Below are 15183 nucleotides of genomic sequence, written 5' to 3'. Positions count from 1 at the left end.
ATATCTTGATGCTCTTTTCTACCTGTGCACTGAAAAAGATTATTTTTTCTGTATAATCTATAACAACACTATTTTCTAAATTAATAGTGTAATGATGCTAGTCTAAAGATATAAGAGATTAAAGACATCTATGGAGAGGTAATATCTTCTATTAGATCAGCTGAAAACAGCAGGCATACTTTTTCACCTTTTGCAGTTATAGCATCTTGTCTGATAAAAACATTACTTCTCCCCACCATCTTTGTATTTACTACATTTTTGAACTATAAACTCTTAACCTACTGATGTAAAACATAGGTTTGACTTACTGCTGAATGAGGTTTAACACCGCAATATTTGCAAGCTGCTTAATAGTATTCTATTGGGTAGTGAATCAAGGAAAAGTCCACATTGAAATGATCAATGACTAGCACGGAACAGATATTTGAAATGGTGCAAGCTTTACTTACATAATTCACAATTTTATAACAATACTTAACATTTGTAAATACAAGTTGATGTCTGCAACAATTACTTTTATAGATGTAAACAAATCATTTCAACACATTGCCACAAATTCATGTGTACAGTAAAATGCTCACAACTGATGAGTCATACTATAAGGGAAGCTGAGAAAGTAACTAACCCAAACACCAAACAGGTCTATGTTTGGCTTTCCTATTCTAAAGTTAATTTCAAAATCTTTAAACATTGTAAAAATAATTTGTAAAAGTGACAAATATTTGTGCAAGGAAATGTCTCATTTTTAGAACAGGCGTGGCACACATTATCACACTTTATTCTGAAAGAAACTTCTGTGGGTGTCAGTGGAATGTTTTTTGGGTTTTGTGGTTTTGTTTTTTCTTTCTGAATAAAGTGTCCAGGATTCGGTTTGAAGTCTTTATTATTGTCATGCAAGAAACTTTTAATTTTTTCTCCAGTCTACTAAATAATTTAATTAATAAAATCTCTAATGAAAAATATTTTTCTATTGTGAGAAAGAAGGTTATAGTTAGAATTTTTGAGGTAAGACTCCATCAAGAGTATATGAGTCAAACAATGAGAGTGCTTCTCAGTCACCTAATGAAGGTTATCTACCATCTGAGATGCCCTAAGGTAACCTGCTTGACTGCCCAGTGGTGTTCCACAGGTCCTTTGTGCTGCCCCTTTATGGATAGGTCTGACATCCTCAGTGTTCAGCATCCACTTACGGGCCATCAAATCAATTTCTAAATCTTCGTGGACTTTGATGAAAACTTACATACTTGGGGCACAACTTATCACACATGCCTGAAACAACATACGCTAGCTTGAGACATCCAGATGGAGTGGTCATATATGGTGTGAGACAGGCAAGTGTCATCCTTCCAGTGTAAGAAATGGGGGTAGACAGTATATCCTAGAGCATCTTAAATTGTCACTGAGTGCTCATAAATGGGCAACAGAATCAATACCCTTTGTAAAGTCATCTACATTTAGGTGACTCCGTCATGAACTGGATCATGCCCTTGAAGCTTAATCTGACAACACCAAGACTATCTCATTAAAATATTGAGCTGGAAGCCAGATGCAGCACATGTACGTTGAGCTTTGGTTCTAAAGGATTTTTGTGATTTTTAAGTTTTGCAGCCTCAGAGTAGGTACAGAGTTGGCTGTATGATGAAATGGATTAGAGAGTCTGGGGTAGTCTTCCCAGCCTACTCTCCTGTATTCTACCTCAACAACTTGTCACCGTATTTCTCAACTCGCTAAATTAGAGATGATCATTCTTCCTAACTGGGTAAGTCACTCACTTGACCTTAGTGTTTGAGGAGGGCTGCACGTGGTGTCCCTTCTCCAGTCATACAATAAGCCTACTGTGCGCTTGGAGGTCCCAAGCCCTCCCTGGAGGGAATGCTTCTGCACACAGGTAGAAAATCTGCCCTTTCCAGAGGGCCAGTTGTGCAGGAGGCTGTGCATCATGAGGTGCAGGGGACAGGTCTCTCCCAGGAACTATAAAAAGCAGGGCTGCGTGGCAGCTGGTAAAGGGCATCAGCTGCCTCTGCTGCCACCTCTCTCTAGGCTGCTCCTTCACCACATGACTAATCAGAGATAGGTTGAGTGCTTATGCACTAAACCAAATCTGTAAAATAAATTCTACATGCTCTCACTACGTTACAAATGAACATAACATTTTGCCAAGTAGCAAACACTGTACTAATTGCTTTGAGTGCAGAGCTAATTCGTCATAATGCACCTTCTGTGCAATAGCCATACAGCTGCATTACAGCAAAGTAAGCATAGACACGTAAAAACTGAAGAAACAGCGGGCAAATCGACTTGCGCTATTTGGCTTCAGGCAAAAATTAAAGCAAGCCATGCTGAAAACTTGTAAATTTTTCTTATGCTGCCACGACACCTGTCTTTGAAGACTGAAAAGCCTGACAGCTCTGGTTGCAGAAGCTTTTCAGTTTAATGTTGGAAAATATGCATGCAACCAAAATTATCTGTGTCACCAACAATGGTTCAACTTCCCTTCAATGTGAAGAGGGCAATGAAGAGGTGAGAAAGTCTCTGTCTGGCATTTGCAACATGACTATAATACAGAGAAGAGTAAAATAACAGGAATCTGAAAGTTATTCTAGTTGATATATATTTTTTCTTTGTGTGTGTCATCATATGCTTGCCGATGCTAAATACATTGCTCTGGCAGGGCAATATCAAGAATCATGGTTCTAATCTACCTTCAGCATCATGTGTGCAGCTCCCACTGGAGTCAATGAGAGATGGGCATGATAAGGCAGAATTCACCATATATTCTTATTCAAACCAAATTCTGATATATTTCTCTTGCACCGTGATTTTGAAACATTGAAAGGGGACACTTTTGGTCAAGGAGCAGTGCTGCTTTCAAATAATTGCATTTATCCCAGAAGGACATGCTGCATAAACATAGGGCATGCTTTGGAATATTAATTCAGATTTTTGGTTTTGAAAATGATCCCACCAGTCCTTTCAATACGGGGACTGGAAAAGTTCTTTTGAAGATAACATTTATTATGCACATCAAAATGCTTCAATGCAAACAGGACAGGCAAGATAACACATTTTAAAAGCTTTCTTGTTTTCCTTTTTTTCCTTTCTGGCAAACAGGAACCTTTTATATTACTTTTCATTATTATTTTTTACTTGCTTCTCCTAAGCTTGGAGCTATTTATGGAAATTACAGTATTCATGTATGGTAGCTTCAGTCAAAGATATCAGGATTGGTATGAGAGGAAAATTTCGACTGAAAGCTTGTTATTCACATCATTCTCTTCTCAGCTTGGCAAAGTTGAAGGTTAACGTCATCTGTCCTAGACATTTCAGATTAGTCACAGAACTTTTCTTGGTGGTTCAGTGCCTGGTCATCCAGTCAGAGGAACAGTAATCCATATGGAAAAATTAGCTCAATGCTACTAGACTGGTGGGTAATACTTGAGCCTTAGTTAGGAATGTTCGCAGCATCTTGGGACTCTTTTCTTCCTTGATCAATTTCTTAAAATAGGGTTCTTCATCAGAGGCTGAAAAGAGGAGGACTGTACTGAAGTATATTTTTTTTCCATCACCAAGTCTTTTTTTTTTTTTCTTTTTTAGGAAAAAGATACATATATTTTAAATGTCCCATGCAAAAAAAAAAATAAAATAAAACAAAAAGTTACACAATTTGGTTAGGAGTTACATTCTGAATTCCTGTATAGCAGTTTGGTTGGTTTGCATCCTGGAATTATAATCTTCAACAGAAGATTTGTTAAGACACACTTAATGTATAAATGCTGATACACACTGCTGGAAATCTGGTAACTAACTGCATTTTTGAGTAAGAAAATGTCTTGACACTTTTCTCTGGATTATTTTCAACTCTGTATTAAATTAGAAAAATTACTTCTTAACAACACATACAGAATATTCCTTCTCATTTGAGACACAGCTTACTCTAAAGGGGTAAAATGTCTTGTCTAAATGAAGCAGGTGAAAAGGGCAGTGAACTGAGATGTAAAATCTTAAAAGTGGTCAGGTAAAGGTCACCCTTTGCCAGTTGGCTTTGACAAACATCAGCTTAAAAGGGCATGTCTGACTTCAGAAGGAAAATTGATAAAGATTTTGTTTTAAACACAGATTTGTAAGAAACAATGGTTTTGAAAAACTATCTATTAAAAATGTAAATGAATGAAGCCACTGCATTCTCCTTTGCAAACACTCTTTAGAAACACCAATAACACTGAAAAATCAAACCCCAAATCTATTTAGATTACATTAAAATGGAAATTTTATTGAAATGCTGAATAAATATATTAAGAAATATGTTCAAATGCATCTACCAAATTAATGTTTCATTCACAATTAAAAGTATATAAACCAGTTCTGATCGGCTGATTGAACTATACCACTTAGAATTTTAGCTCTTTCTAATGTCAATTTTGAATTTATAATGAATCAAAAAAAGGAACACTGGCATTACAGACATCTCATTTTATACCCTCTGTTCAATTCTGTCATTTAGAGGTTTTGGGTTTTTCTTTTCTTCCAGTTTCTCGTGAGTCAAGATTTATCAATTAGATGTTAAAAGAATTCACTTATATTTCTGAGACTTTATTAAAAAGTGGAAAAGACTGAATAAAGGAAAAAAATTACCACAACTCAATTTTAAAAACCTGATTTCAAGTGAATGATTATATTAAATGAGTACCAAAAAAACTGTACAGACATGACAGTCAAGATAATCAAGATATATGGGTCTCACCCTTCCACTAACCTAGGAACTGGCAGACTAAATTAGACCAAATCTAGAAATGAGATTGTGTCACACACCAGTATAAGCATTAGAAAAAAGAAACACCTTACCAAAATTGTAGTGACAACTACTGTTCTATTCTCAATGGCTGAAGTGTCATTTCCAAGTGTGGGTTCATGCTGAATCAAAACTAATTTATCCATGTCATTCCAGTAACCAACCTGCAAAACAAAATTTATATAATTTATAGTAGAGAAGGCTACATTCTGTATAATTACAAATATAAATGATTATAAGAACAGAGTGATCTGAAGATAATTTGGTACCAAGGGAAGTGCTGACACGCTCATAGCCAGGTGCATGGTGGTACGTATCTAATAATTTGGGTATACCACCATGCACCACTGCTGCACAGTCAGATCTGGTATTGCTGCCATCCAGCTATTCCTGAATAATCTGAGCTACTTTGAGTAGAGGCACAAGTTAAATCCCATTTTCAATAATCTGAAGCCTTCCTGGGGCATAAACAAGATATAAGAATTTTTGCTCTCCACAAGAAAATTTTCATTCACTAATCCTCCAGATCTTCTGGTCTTAGATGAAGGAGTGAAAGACATTTGGATGACAGCTTTGCAATTCAATGGCTGATCTCAATTCCCTGCTCTGTTATGGACTTCCCAGGAGACCCCAACCCAGGGACTTACACCAGTCTAGTTCCACTTAACTGCTGGCACTGACCTTTAGTACCTACATTAGAAGCCCCGTTATTACAGATTTCTTTACACTCACAGGCACCACCAAACAGTGACTCAGCTCATGCAGGATGAGCATTCCTCCTAGAAAAGTGCCTGCTTTCCCCACTGACTCTAAAGCATGGTGAGAGTAACTTCACCCTAAAAGTGTCTGGTAAGTGCTTACAGGGAGGTGGAACAAATCAGGTTTTCCTTTCCCTGGCTGCCACAACTATTCCCAGAGCAGCCTTAAGGTGAAACAGCTGCCTTTGTTCATTGCTGGTGATGAACTACTCTAGAGCCAGGTTTAAAGCACTCATTCTTGAATTCCCATGGAGAAAAAAAAAAAAAAAAAAAGTGGTATGCCTGCAGTCAGCAGTCTTTCCTCACATACAAACATGGATCTTTGCAGTGCACACCTCTGGTATTCAGCACAGCCTGTAGCTGTGCCCTGTGCATTGATAGTGATACTGCTGGGCACAAGACACAAGTCAACATCCTTTCCTGTGAGTGCCCAGAGAGGCAGTGCTTGCTGTAAGACCAGATGGGATAAAGGAAGCCTGAGAAAACAAGATTCCCCTTCAAACTTCTATTGATGCTTTTGGGAACTGCTTAATGAACACTTAAAACTCCCCACAAACCCCCAGAAAATCCCCATAGGCTATGTCCTATGTCTTTAGATGTCCAAAACAAGATAGGAGACCTAAAATACTTCACCGTTTTTGTAAATCCTGGCCAGTCAGAATCTTGCAGCACACTCATCTCCTCACTCCATGCAGTGACACCATGTTTAGTATCTGTATCAGCAAGTAGTATTTCTGGATTTAGAGTTTCTCCCAATCATTTAATGTTGCCCCGGGTGACTTTAGGTAGGAAAAGTCTTCTTGGGAATGCTGTGCATGATGTTCACAGTACAAGGTGTTTGTCTATGAAATGGCAAATGGTTCATGACAGTGGGCCCTTGTCTCAGTCTTATCTGGAGATGTCTAATTCTACTTTCCCACCAATCCTTTCAGCACACCAGACAGAGATCCCTCAGCTTGTTGTCCTAAAAGTGAAATCTCTACCTGGTGTGCAATAAGCCAATTCCACACACTCAGGAGAGATATTGCTTTTATTGGGGCCCAGCTGCTCAGTGGAATCAATTCACAAATCAAGCACCCCTGGGCACACCTGCTGGTCACATTTATGTTCCAAAACATACATTATTCATTGAAAATATATATTATTGATAGTCTAGCTAATACATATTCAAAACTAATTTACATTATGCTGAATCATGGTTGAGGCTTGATGTGCACATGCTTGGGGGTCTCATACAGTCTCTGGTGGTCATTCCGGGGTCCCGACCACGCCTCAAACTGACCATGTATGGTCAAGAGTCTATTAAGGACACCGTGGATATGGTCCAGCCTATCATGTTCCCGACAATTTGCCCTTATCTTGGGATATCTTTCAGAACTTCATCAATTCCTTTCTTTCTTCTCTTTGTTTCTTACTTCAGTCCTTGATCAGGGGCTTGTGTTTCAATGGACATGATAAACTATACCTACTTTTTAAGTATAGTCAGCCAAGCCTCTGTCACCTGTGTACCAACAGTACATGATTTAAATGTTCAAGCTAAATCCCTGTAACCAAGCTAAATCCCTTTAAGCATATCCCTGCATGGAAACTAAATTTCCAACACAACAAGCTGAAGCTGCTCTCTCATACCTAACCTGTGGCTCATTAGCAAAACCCCTCCCTTTTACCTTTCTTGCCATTCTCTTTTCTGCAACTAGATCATGGTTGTCTGTGGACCCTCTGACAAGGTTGCTGAGGAGCGGCTCAGTGCCTGTTCCTCTGACCCAGCGCTGACAGCACTCATCTGCATGTCCAACGGACAACATGAACACAGACATGTCAGTAGAACAGTGTTCTAATCCCACCTAAAGGGGCTCTCCAGGTTGCTGAGAACATAGTGAATTGAGAGATTGATCTTTTTTTTCGTGGGAAAGGTGCAGACAGCAGTGTTTTCAAAAGGTTCCTATCAAAAAGATGCAATTCAAGCTGTCACAGCTCACTTTTCAGAAGCACCTGGGAATCAGTGAGAAGCAACTCCCCCTTTGCTCCTTCCTTGATTAATTAGGAGTTCATGAGATCAAAAGCTGGGAAAGAGGAATGCCATGTCCATCTTACCAGAAGAGGACAGGGAATTTTAGTAGAAAGCAGGTTCCAGACAGAGCTCCAGTGTAACTGTCAGTGCCAAAGGACAGTCTGTGGCTTGGATGAAAAGACTTTGGTATGATGGAAACAGGCTAAATGATCACACCAGTTATGCAGCCAATATTATTTCTAATATTATTGTAGAACCCAGACTAAAATTCACCATCACATAGGAGTCTGCCTCCATGATGTGGAGAAACATCATGTTTAGATCAATGCAGTGATGTGTCATGAGAGTCTAAAAGTGCAGGGGAGTGCTTTTGGCTCCTGGTCTCATATGCATTAAAGAATCCTGTATATTCTTAAAAGAGACAAACTTACTCTTGACTTTTACATTTACTATTTCATTAATTTACTTTTTGAAAAAGAACTATGGAGAGGCAAGTCATTTTAGCAGTCCCTAGAGCAGTGTGGAGACACACTCACCACAGAGATATACATGAAGTAATTCAGTATGAGTATGACTGGATATGAGTGAGTTTTTTTTTTCTTAGTGAACCAAACAAGCATGAATGCTTCCCATGCACAACTTCTGGTATATTTAATTGAAATGTTCCTTTTCTCTTTGCAATTGCTATTACAGCACAGGAGCCTTGATTTAGGTGTCTGCAGCTAACAGTAAGCTTCAGCATTGCTCATAGAGTGGAGAGGGAGCTTTTCTTCCTAGTAGGATGCACTGCTAACAAATATTATTTTTCATCCAGACAACCACAGTCACAGATACAATTGATAACTGATAATGTCAAGTTCTTGTCAAAAACTGTGACCAGCTAAAGGCAGAACATGTACACCAAAACCTGGCAATTTGGGAAGCTCATTATAATATTGAATGATTGTTTTTCATTGTGCAGTTCTTCACTGCTGAGAAGTTCAGAAGCAAAGCAGAAAACTAATGATGTACTGTGTTATAAAATCAAGTATCATATGAAAATGCAGACAGCGATAATGGAGGTTTTTGAGGAATGGCAGCCATTTTTTAAAGGAATTTTAGTTTGTGGGCGTGGGTGTGAGCTTGCATGTGTGCATCTCAAACCCATTGTAAATTAACTCTGGAACTGGATTACTGAATAAATACATAAGATATATCATGACACTTGTGTAAGTATATAGATTCACAGTCACTATGAGAGCACTAAATAACAATATGCTTTCCTATAAACACCGAAAATCCCCAAGGAAAAAAACTCCTCAAAGTATAGGATTGAATTCAGCTATTAAAGTAATCCAGTTCTATTTGGATTGCAACTTGACTTTATAGCAGTTGCATCCACTTATACAGAGGCTGAATTTGTCTTTTAGGAAACAATAGTGCAAAAATATCTGCCTCAAAGTAAATTTGTCACAACAGTTTGGCATTTGAATGAACAACGTAATTTCTGAAGGCCTATGTGTCTTGTAGCCACCACTGAAGCACTCCTGCTGAAGCCCACAAGTCACTAAGGGCAACAGAACGCTCAAAATTTTTTATAATCAATTTTCATATTAGTCACCCAAGTTGGAATTTAGGAGCCAAAACTTAGATTGTCTTGTGTATGTACACGTATACGTATGCGCTTTGTTTAATTTTTCCCCCTTTTTTTTTTTTTTTTTAGTCTTGGTGACATGATGAATGGTGAATGACAGACTCATAGAACGATTGAGGTGGGAAGGGACCTCTGGAGGTCATTAGGTCCAACCCCCCGCTCAAGCTAGGGCCAGTTTCCCTGGACTGTGTCTGGATGGCTTTTAAATATCTCCAAGATTGGAGACTCCACAGCCTTTCTGGGCAACCCGTGCCTGTGCTTGGTCATCCTCACAGTAAAAAAAGTGTTTTCTGATGTTCAAAGGTCCCCTTCTGTGTGTCAATTTGTGCCCATTGACTCTGGTCCTGTGCCTGGGCACCACTGAAAAGAGCCTGGCTCTGTCCTCTTTGCACTCTCCCTTCAGTTATTTATACACATTGATAAGATCCCCCTGAGCCTCCCCAGGCTGAACAGTCACAGCTCTCTCAGCCTTTCCTCATAGAAGAGGCGCTCCTGTCCCTCAATCATATTTGCGGCCCTTTGCTGGACTGTCTCCAGTATGTCCATGTGTCTCTTGTACTGAGAAGTCCAGCACTGGACATAGCACTCCAGGTGTGGCCTCACCAGTGCTGAGTAGATGGGAAAGATCACCTTATTTACCTTGCTGCCAATGCTTTGCCTAATGCAGCCCAGGATACTGTTAGCCGCCTTTGCTGCAAGGGCACATTACTGGCTCATGTTCTACTTGGTGTCCACAAGGACTTCCAGTGCCTTTTCTGCCAAGCTGTTTTCCAGCTGGGTGGCCCTCACCATAGATTGGTTCCTGGGATTGTTCCTCCTCAGCTGCAGGATGTTGCACTTCTCCTTGTTGAACTTCATGAGGTTCCTGTTGGCCCACTTCTCCAGCCTGTCGAGGTCCCTCTGGATGGCAGCCTGGTGCCCTGGCACATCAGCTACTCCTCCCCATTTGTTGTTGTCTTGGTTTGGCTGAGATAGAAAGAAGCACAGGCCAGCCATGCTAGGCAGGCTGTAAGCAGTTTTGAGTCAGCCAGGGCAGCTGATCTTGTAGCTACAGGTGTAGCCTACACTGTAATGTCATGGTCATTATAAAGTGGGAACGTTTGCTGAGTAAGGAGATGTCCCGTGTGGTTCCTGCTGGAGCTCTGGCCGGGGTCCTGCTGGGGCTCTGGCTTGGATCCTGCTGGGGCTCTGGCTTCTCGCTGTTCTTGAGGACCGCTCTCTTGTTGATTGTGATGGCTGCATAGTTGTTTGGCTGAGTATAACTTTGTATACCTCTGTTGGTATTAGCACTGTTTTATTAAATCTGTTTTCACTTCAACCCATTGGTCTTCCCTCCTTTTCCTGATTCCTCTTCCTGGCTGGGGAGGGGTCATTGGGTGACAGAGCAACTGTTACAGTTTAGCCCTGGGTACAGGTTAAATGAGGACAGTTATCATCAGCAAACTTGTTGGTGGCACACTCTGCCCCAGATCCAGATCATTAATGAAGATGTTAAATGTGACTGAACCCAGTTTTGAGCCCTGGGGAACACCACTAGTTATTGGCCTCCAATTAGACTTCAGACCATTGATCACCACCCCCTGGGCCTGGCCCTTTAGCCAATTTTCAATCTACCTCGTTGTCTGCTTATCCAGCCCATACACCAATAGCTCCTCTAGGAGGATTTAATGGGACACAGTGTCAAAGGCCTTAGTGAAGTCCAAGTAGACAATATCCACTGCTCTCCCTTCATCTACTAGGCCAGACATTTCATTCTAGAAGCTTATGAAGTTGATCAACTATGACTTCCCCTTAGTGAAGTCAGCCATGCTGACTACTCATGATGATTTTCTTGTCCTTAATGTGGCTTCCATGAATAGCTGCTCCATCACTATCTCAGGCATCTAGGTGTAGTTCCCTGGGTTCTCCTTCTTGCCCTTCTTGAAAAGAAGAGTGATATTTACTTTCCTCCAGTCTTTGGACACTTCTCTCAGTTACGACGATCAACCAAAGATTATTGAGAGTGTCCTTGCAGTGACATCTACCAGCTCCCTCAGCACTTCTGAGTGCATCCCATAAGGGCCTATGGACTTATGTATGTCCAGTTTGCTTAAGTATTCCCTGACCTGATCTTTTTCCACCAAGGGTACGTCTTCCTTGCTCCAGCCTTTCTGCCTTGTCTCGGAGACCTGGGATTCCTGAAGGCCAGTCTTGCTAGTAAATGCTGAGGCAAATAAGGCATTTGGTACCTCAGCCTTTTTTATTCTCTGTGTACTCAAGTCCCCTGTCTCCTTGAGCAAAGGGCCCACATTTTCCTTAGTGATCATTTTGTCACCTCTATACATATAGAAGCCCTTCTTGTTGTCTTTGTCCCTGGACAGATTCAATTTCATTTGGGGCTTAGCTTTCCTATCTTCACCTTTGGATACTCAGACAATGTTTCTGTATTCCTCCCAGGTTACCCATCCTTGCTTCCACCTTTCGTATGCTGCCTTTTTGTGTTTGAGTTTGGCTAGGAGGTATTTGTTCATCCATGCAGGCCTCCTGGCATTTTTGTCTGACTTCTTACTCATTGTGATGGAACACTCTTGAACTTGCAGGAGATGATCCTTGAATATTAAGCAGCTCTCTTAGGCGTCTTTTCTGTCCAGGGCCTTTACCCTTTATCTTCCAAGCAGACACCTGAGGAGGTCAAAGTCTGCTGTCCTCAAGTGAGAACTTGCTTTTCACCTTCCTTGTGCACTTAGGCTCCTGAACTCCACCACCTCATGCTCACTGTAGCCAAGCCTGCCTTTTACCTTCACATCCCCAACAAGCCCTTCCTTGTTGCTGAGTAGGTCCAGCAGAGTACCTTTCCTTCTTGTCTCCTCTATTCCTTGGAGGAATAAGTTGCTGACAATGGGATCTAGGAACCTTGTGGATTGCTTATGTCCTGCTGTGTTGTCCCTCTAGCAGGGATACTGGGGTGCTTGAACTCCCCCATGACAACTAGGTCCTATGAACATGAGGCTGCTCCTACCTGTTTGTAGAGGTCCTGATTCACTTCTTCTTCCTGGTCAGGTGGTTTAGAGCCACCCACTAGACACCCACTATAAAGTCACCTTAACCTGTCTTCTCTTTAATCCTAACCCATAAACTCTCAGTCGGCTCCTCATCCATCCCCAGGCAGAGCCCATGCACTCCAGCTGCTCTCGTATGTAAAGGACAACTCCCCCTCTCATCTTCCCTGCCTGTCCTTCCTAAGGAGCCTGTATTCCTCCACTGCAACACTCCAGTCACAAGAGCCATCCCACATCTCCATCACCCTTCTCCTCATACCCTTTCCCCTCACCAGCAGGTTTTGTTATTGTTCTCCAGACAAGAACCAATAAGAAATGCCGCATAAATGAAACTAATATGAGCATTGGCTATTGTTTCCCATTTTACCAGGCTACGTGTAAGTCTGCCTCTGACTAGCTGTGCCATTTTGTAATGCTCTGTTCTCATCCTTAAAGCTGTGGGCAACAAAAATCACTTCTCTAAAGATTAGAGGCATGCATTACTCTGACTGGAAAGCCTAGTCCTGAAAAGATATTGCTGCATGACTCATAAGTCATGTTATGTAGGACACGAGAAGAAGATATTAAAAGTGAAGGCCTCTTAGTTCAATTAAGCATAGACATTTCTCACATATTATATAGGATTTGTCAGGCTGGAGCACAGAAATGGTCCAATGATCACATATAAAATACCATGTAATACATAAGAAATAAATTCCTGTGAGTAGCCAGATCTGTCAAAGTTGTTACAGCTTGTTATAGCAAAGACAGGTAATGGCTTAAGAGTAGCAGAGGCATGCCTGAAAAGGTAAGAAAAGCACCTTGGGACTCTAGCACAGCACATAGCTCCTCTATTTGCAGCCACCCTCCCAAAACAGGTGACAAATGTTGAGACAGGAACAACAGGTCTCTTTTGGCAGTTTGCTGCCAAGCAAATTCCCTAATGAGTTACTTAAGTTGTAACCTAATTAACCACATCTTTTCCACCTTGTCTTCCCTCCCGTGCAATAGGGAATTGGGGATGGAAAGGTCATATTTCACCACTTGCCTTCGAGGCACTGCGGCCACCAGTACATCCTCCTGGCTGCTAACAGTGCAGTGCGAAGCCAGGAAGGGAGCAGGAGTAGCAGGAAGGTCAGATACATTGCCTGGCAAGAGACGCTGGGCCTCCCAAGAGACAAGGAAGACAGACTCACCTTTCCCAATTTATTCTTCAGCCATCTGTCACACCCTCAAAAGGCAACTGCACTGATACATCTCATACACAGACACATGCTTTGCTTTGGTCTACAGCTCTATACTGTTTAGTTTTGCTCTGGGTCTGTAGTTTAACACTCTGCCTCTTCATCACTCTGGCATGTAACTTCTTTGGGGACACACAGTCCACCTGGGGTACTATTTACTGGGCTTGTCACCTCTGGCCCGACAGCAAAGAATTATTCAATTCAGATTGCCTTGGCCCTACTCAAGCAGCCATGATTCTCCTATTCACTATCAGCTTTTCACTTTTTCTTGTTCTGATGACCTCACAAACAAAACAAGACACAGTGCCTCCAAAGGAAATAAAATCCTTGAGATTGAGTGAATTTCCTGCTCTTTATTTGTTTTATACTATGAAAAATGGACAAATTTGAGCACAGAAGAGAAAGGGTTAACAAAGTACCCAGGCTTATCTTTTCAAAGTGATTGGGCTGAGTGATAAGCTATATGCATTCAGACATGGAGGATCTGCCTAGACATATATTAATTTGCCTAAGTTGCTTACAAGCAACCAATCAAGCATGCAGGGTTAGATACTGCAATTAATTTCAGAAAAATGTAAGTATTCAGGGCATTCTCTCTTTCTCCTCTCCTTTCCCTCTTAAAAGCGCTATGTTAGTTACAGACTATGATTCATGTTTACACAGAACATACAAATGACCTTACCTAAAAATGCCAGTAATTTGCAAGATAGAAATCTTTGGATGAGATACAAGTAATATCTACCATTCAGAGTTCTGACCATTTTCCATCACCCAACAGCCTAGCAACATGCCATCCAGCTGGTTTTCATTAGTATGCTTGACTGACTGACATCCCACCTCTCCAAGATGCACAGTTGTTTTTGCACTCCCCAATTTGTTGCACTGAATAATAGTATCTATTAGAACAACAGATATTAGAAAATGCAGTTTAAATCTGCTTCCGCCAGAAATATTATCCATGTATTCAATATATTATCTTTCCTTAAACCACAGAGAGTCCAGTTTAATGTAAGTCTGCATAATCATTTCATCATACATAACTCATTTATATGATATCAGGATAGTAAATATTGTCAGAACGTACCTTCCGAGGGCCTGTGTTCTTCAGCTCAAAGACATCCATAGTGTAGTTGACTCTGCGACCATAGTGGTCAAACTGAACATTTCCTGTCAATCCTTGTATTCGAACCTACAAATGGAAGAAAAAGTGTCATGAAGATCCAGCCTTATGTTCTTTATTATAAATGTCACAGAGCAGCGAAAGTAATCCTGGCTATGCCCTTAGACTACCATAACAACACTGGAATAGACAGGCATTACAAAGAAAAAAGTTGGCTACTTTTCCTTTGTATGCTTTTTTCCTGTCAAACCATGCTCAAAATTGTCTTAGATATGCCAGTATCTAAGGGCTAACCAAGACACACAATGGACCTTCTCTTCTTTCCTGCTGTGCAGCTCAACACTTTTCAGCTGCAGGTGCTAAAGACAAGTACATTTTTTACCATTCTCATCACTGCTGCAGAAGATCTGGAATCACATGAAATAAACCTAAAGGATGTTTGGCCTGAGCTAATATATCTTTTTAGTTCACAATCTGGTGGATTAAATGTATAAATTGAATATATACTGCTCATCAAGGTAAACTTGACAACAACCTTGGCCCCAGCAAAGCAATTTACTATCACAGAAGATGGGTCGCATGCACAGGGCCTGAAAAGGATGTTTTCAAAG

General features: G+C 40.8%; 1 protein-coding gene across 9 annotated transcripts in view; it reads right to left on the bottom strand.

The window, feature by feature from the left end:
- Positions 1-15183, bottom strand: part of GRIA4 (glutamate ionotropic receptor AMPA type subunit 4) — a 242057-nt gene that overhangs the window by 59246 nt on the left and 167628 nt on the right. For 7 of the 9 annotated variants that reach the window (XM_086481766.1, XM_086481765.1, XM_086481770.1 and 4 more), the window contains exons 8-9: positions 14537-14641; positions 4843-4953 (exon numbers count right to left, since the gene is read on the bottom strand). In XM_086481766.1, the coding sequence (XP_086337892.1) occupies positions 4843-4953; positions 14537-14641 (216 nt within the window). Of the gene's footprint in view, positions 1-3488; positions 3522-4842; positions 4954-14536; positions 14642-15183 lie in introns of those variants that run through there. The other 2 variants (XM_086481773.1, XM_086481772.1) reach the window with 2 other exon arrangements.

Source organism: Leptosomus discolor, chromosome 1 (assembly GCF_034619465.1).
Source record: "Leptosomus discolor isolate bLepDis1 chromosome 1, bLepDis1.hap2, whole genome shotgun sequence".
NCBI lineage: Eukaryota > Metazoa > Chordata > Aves > Leptosomiformes > Leptosomidae > Leptosomus > Leptosomus discolor.
The sequence above is the reverse complement of the archived record's forward strand: the minus strand, read 5'-3'. Positions and strand labels throughout refer to the sequence as shown.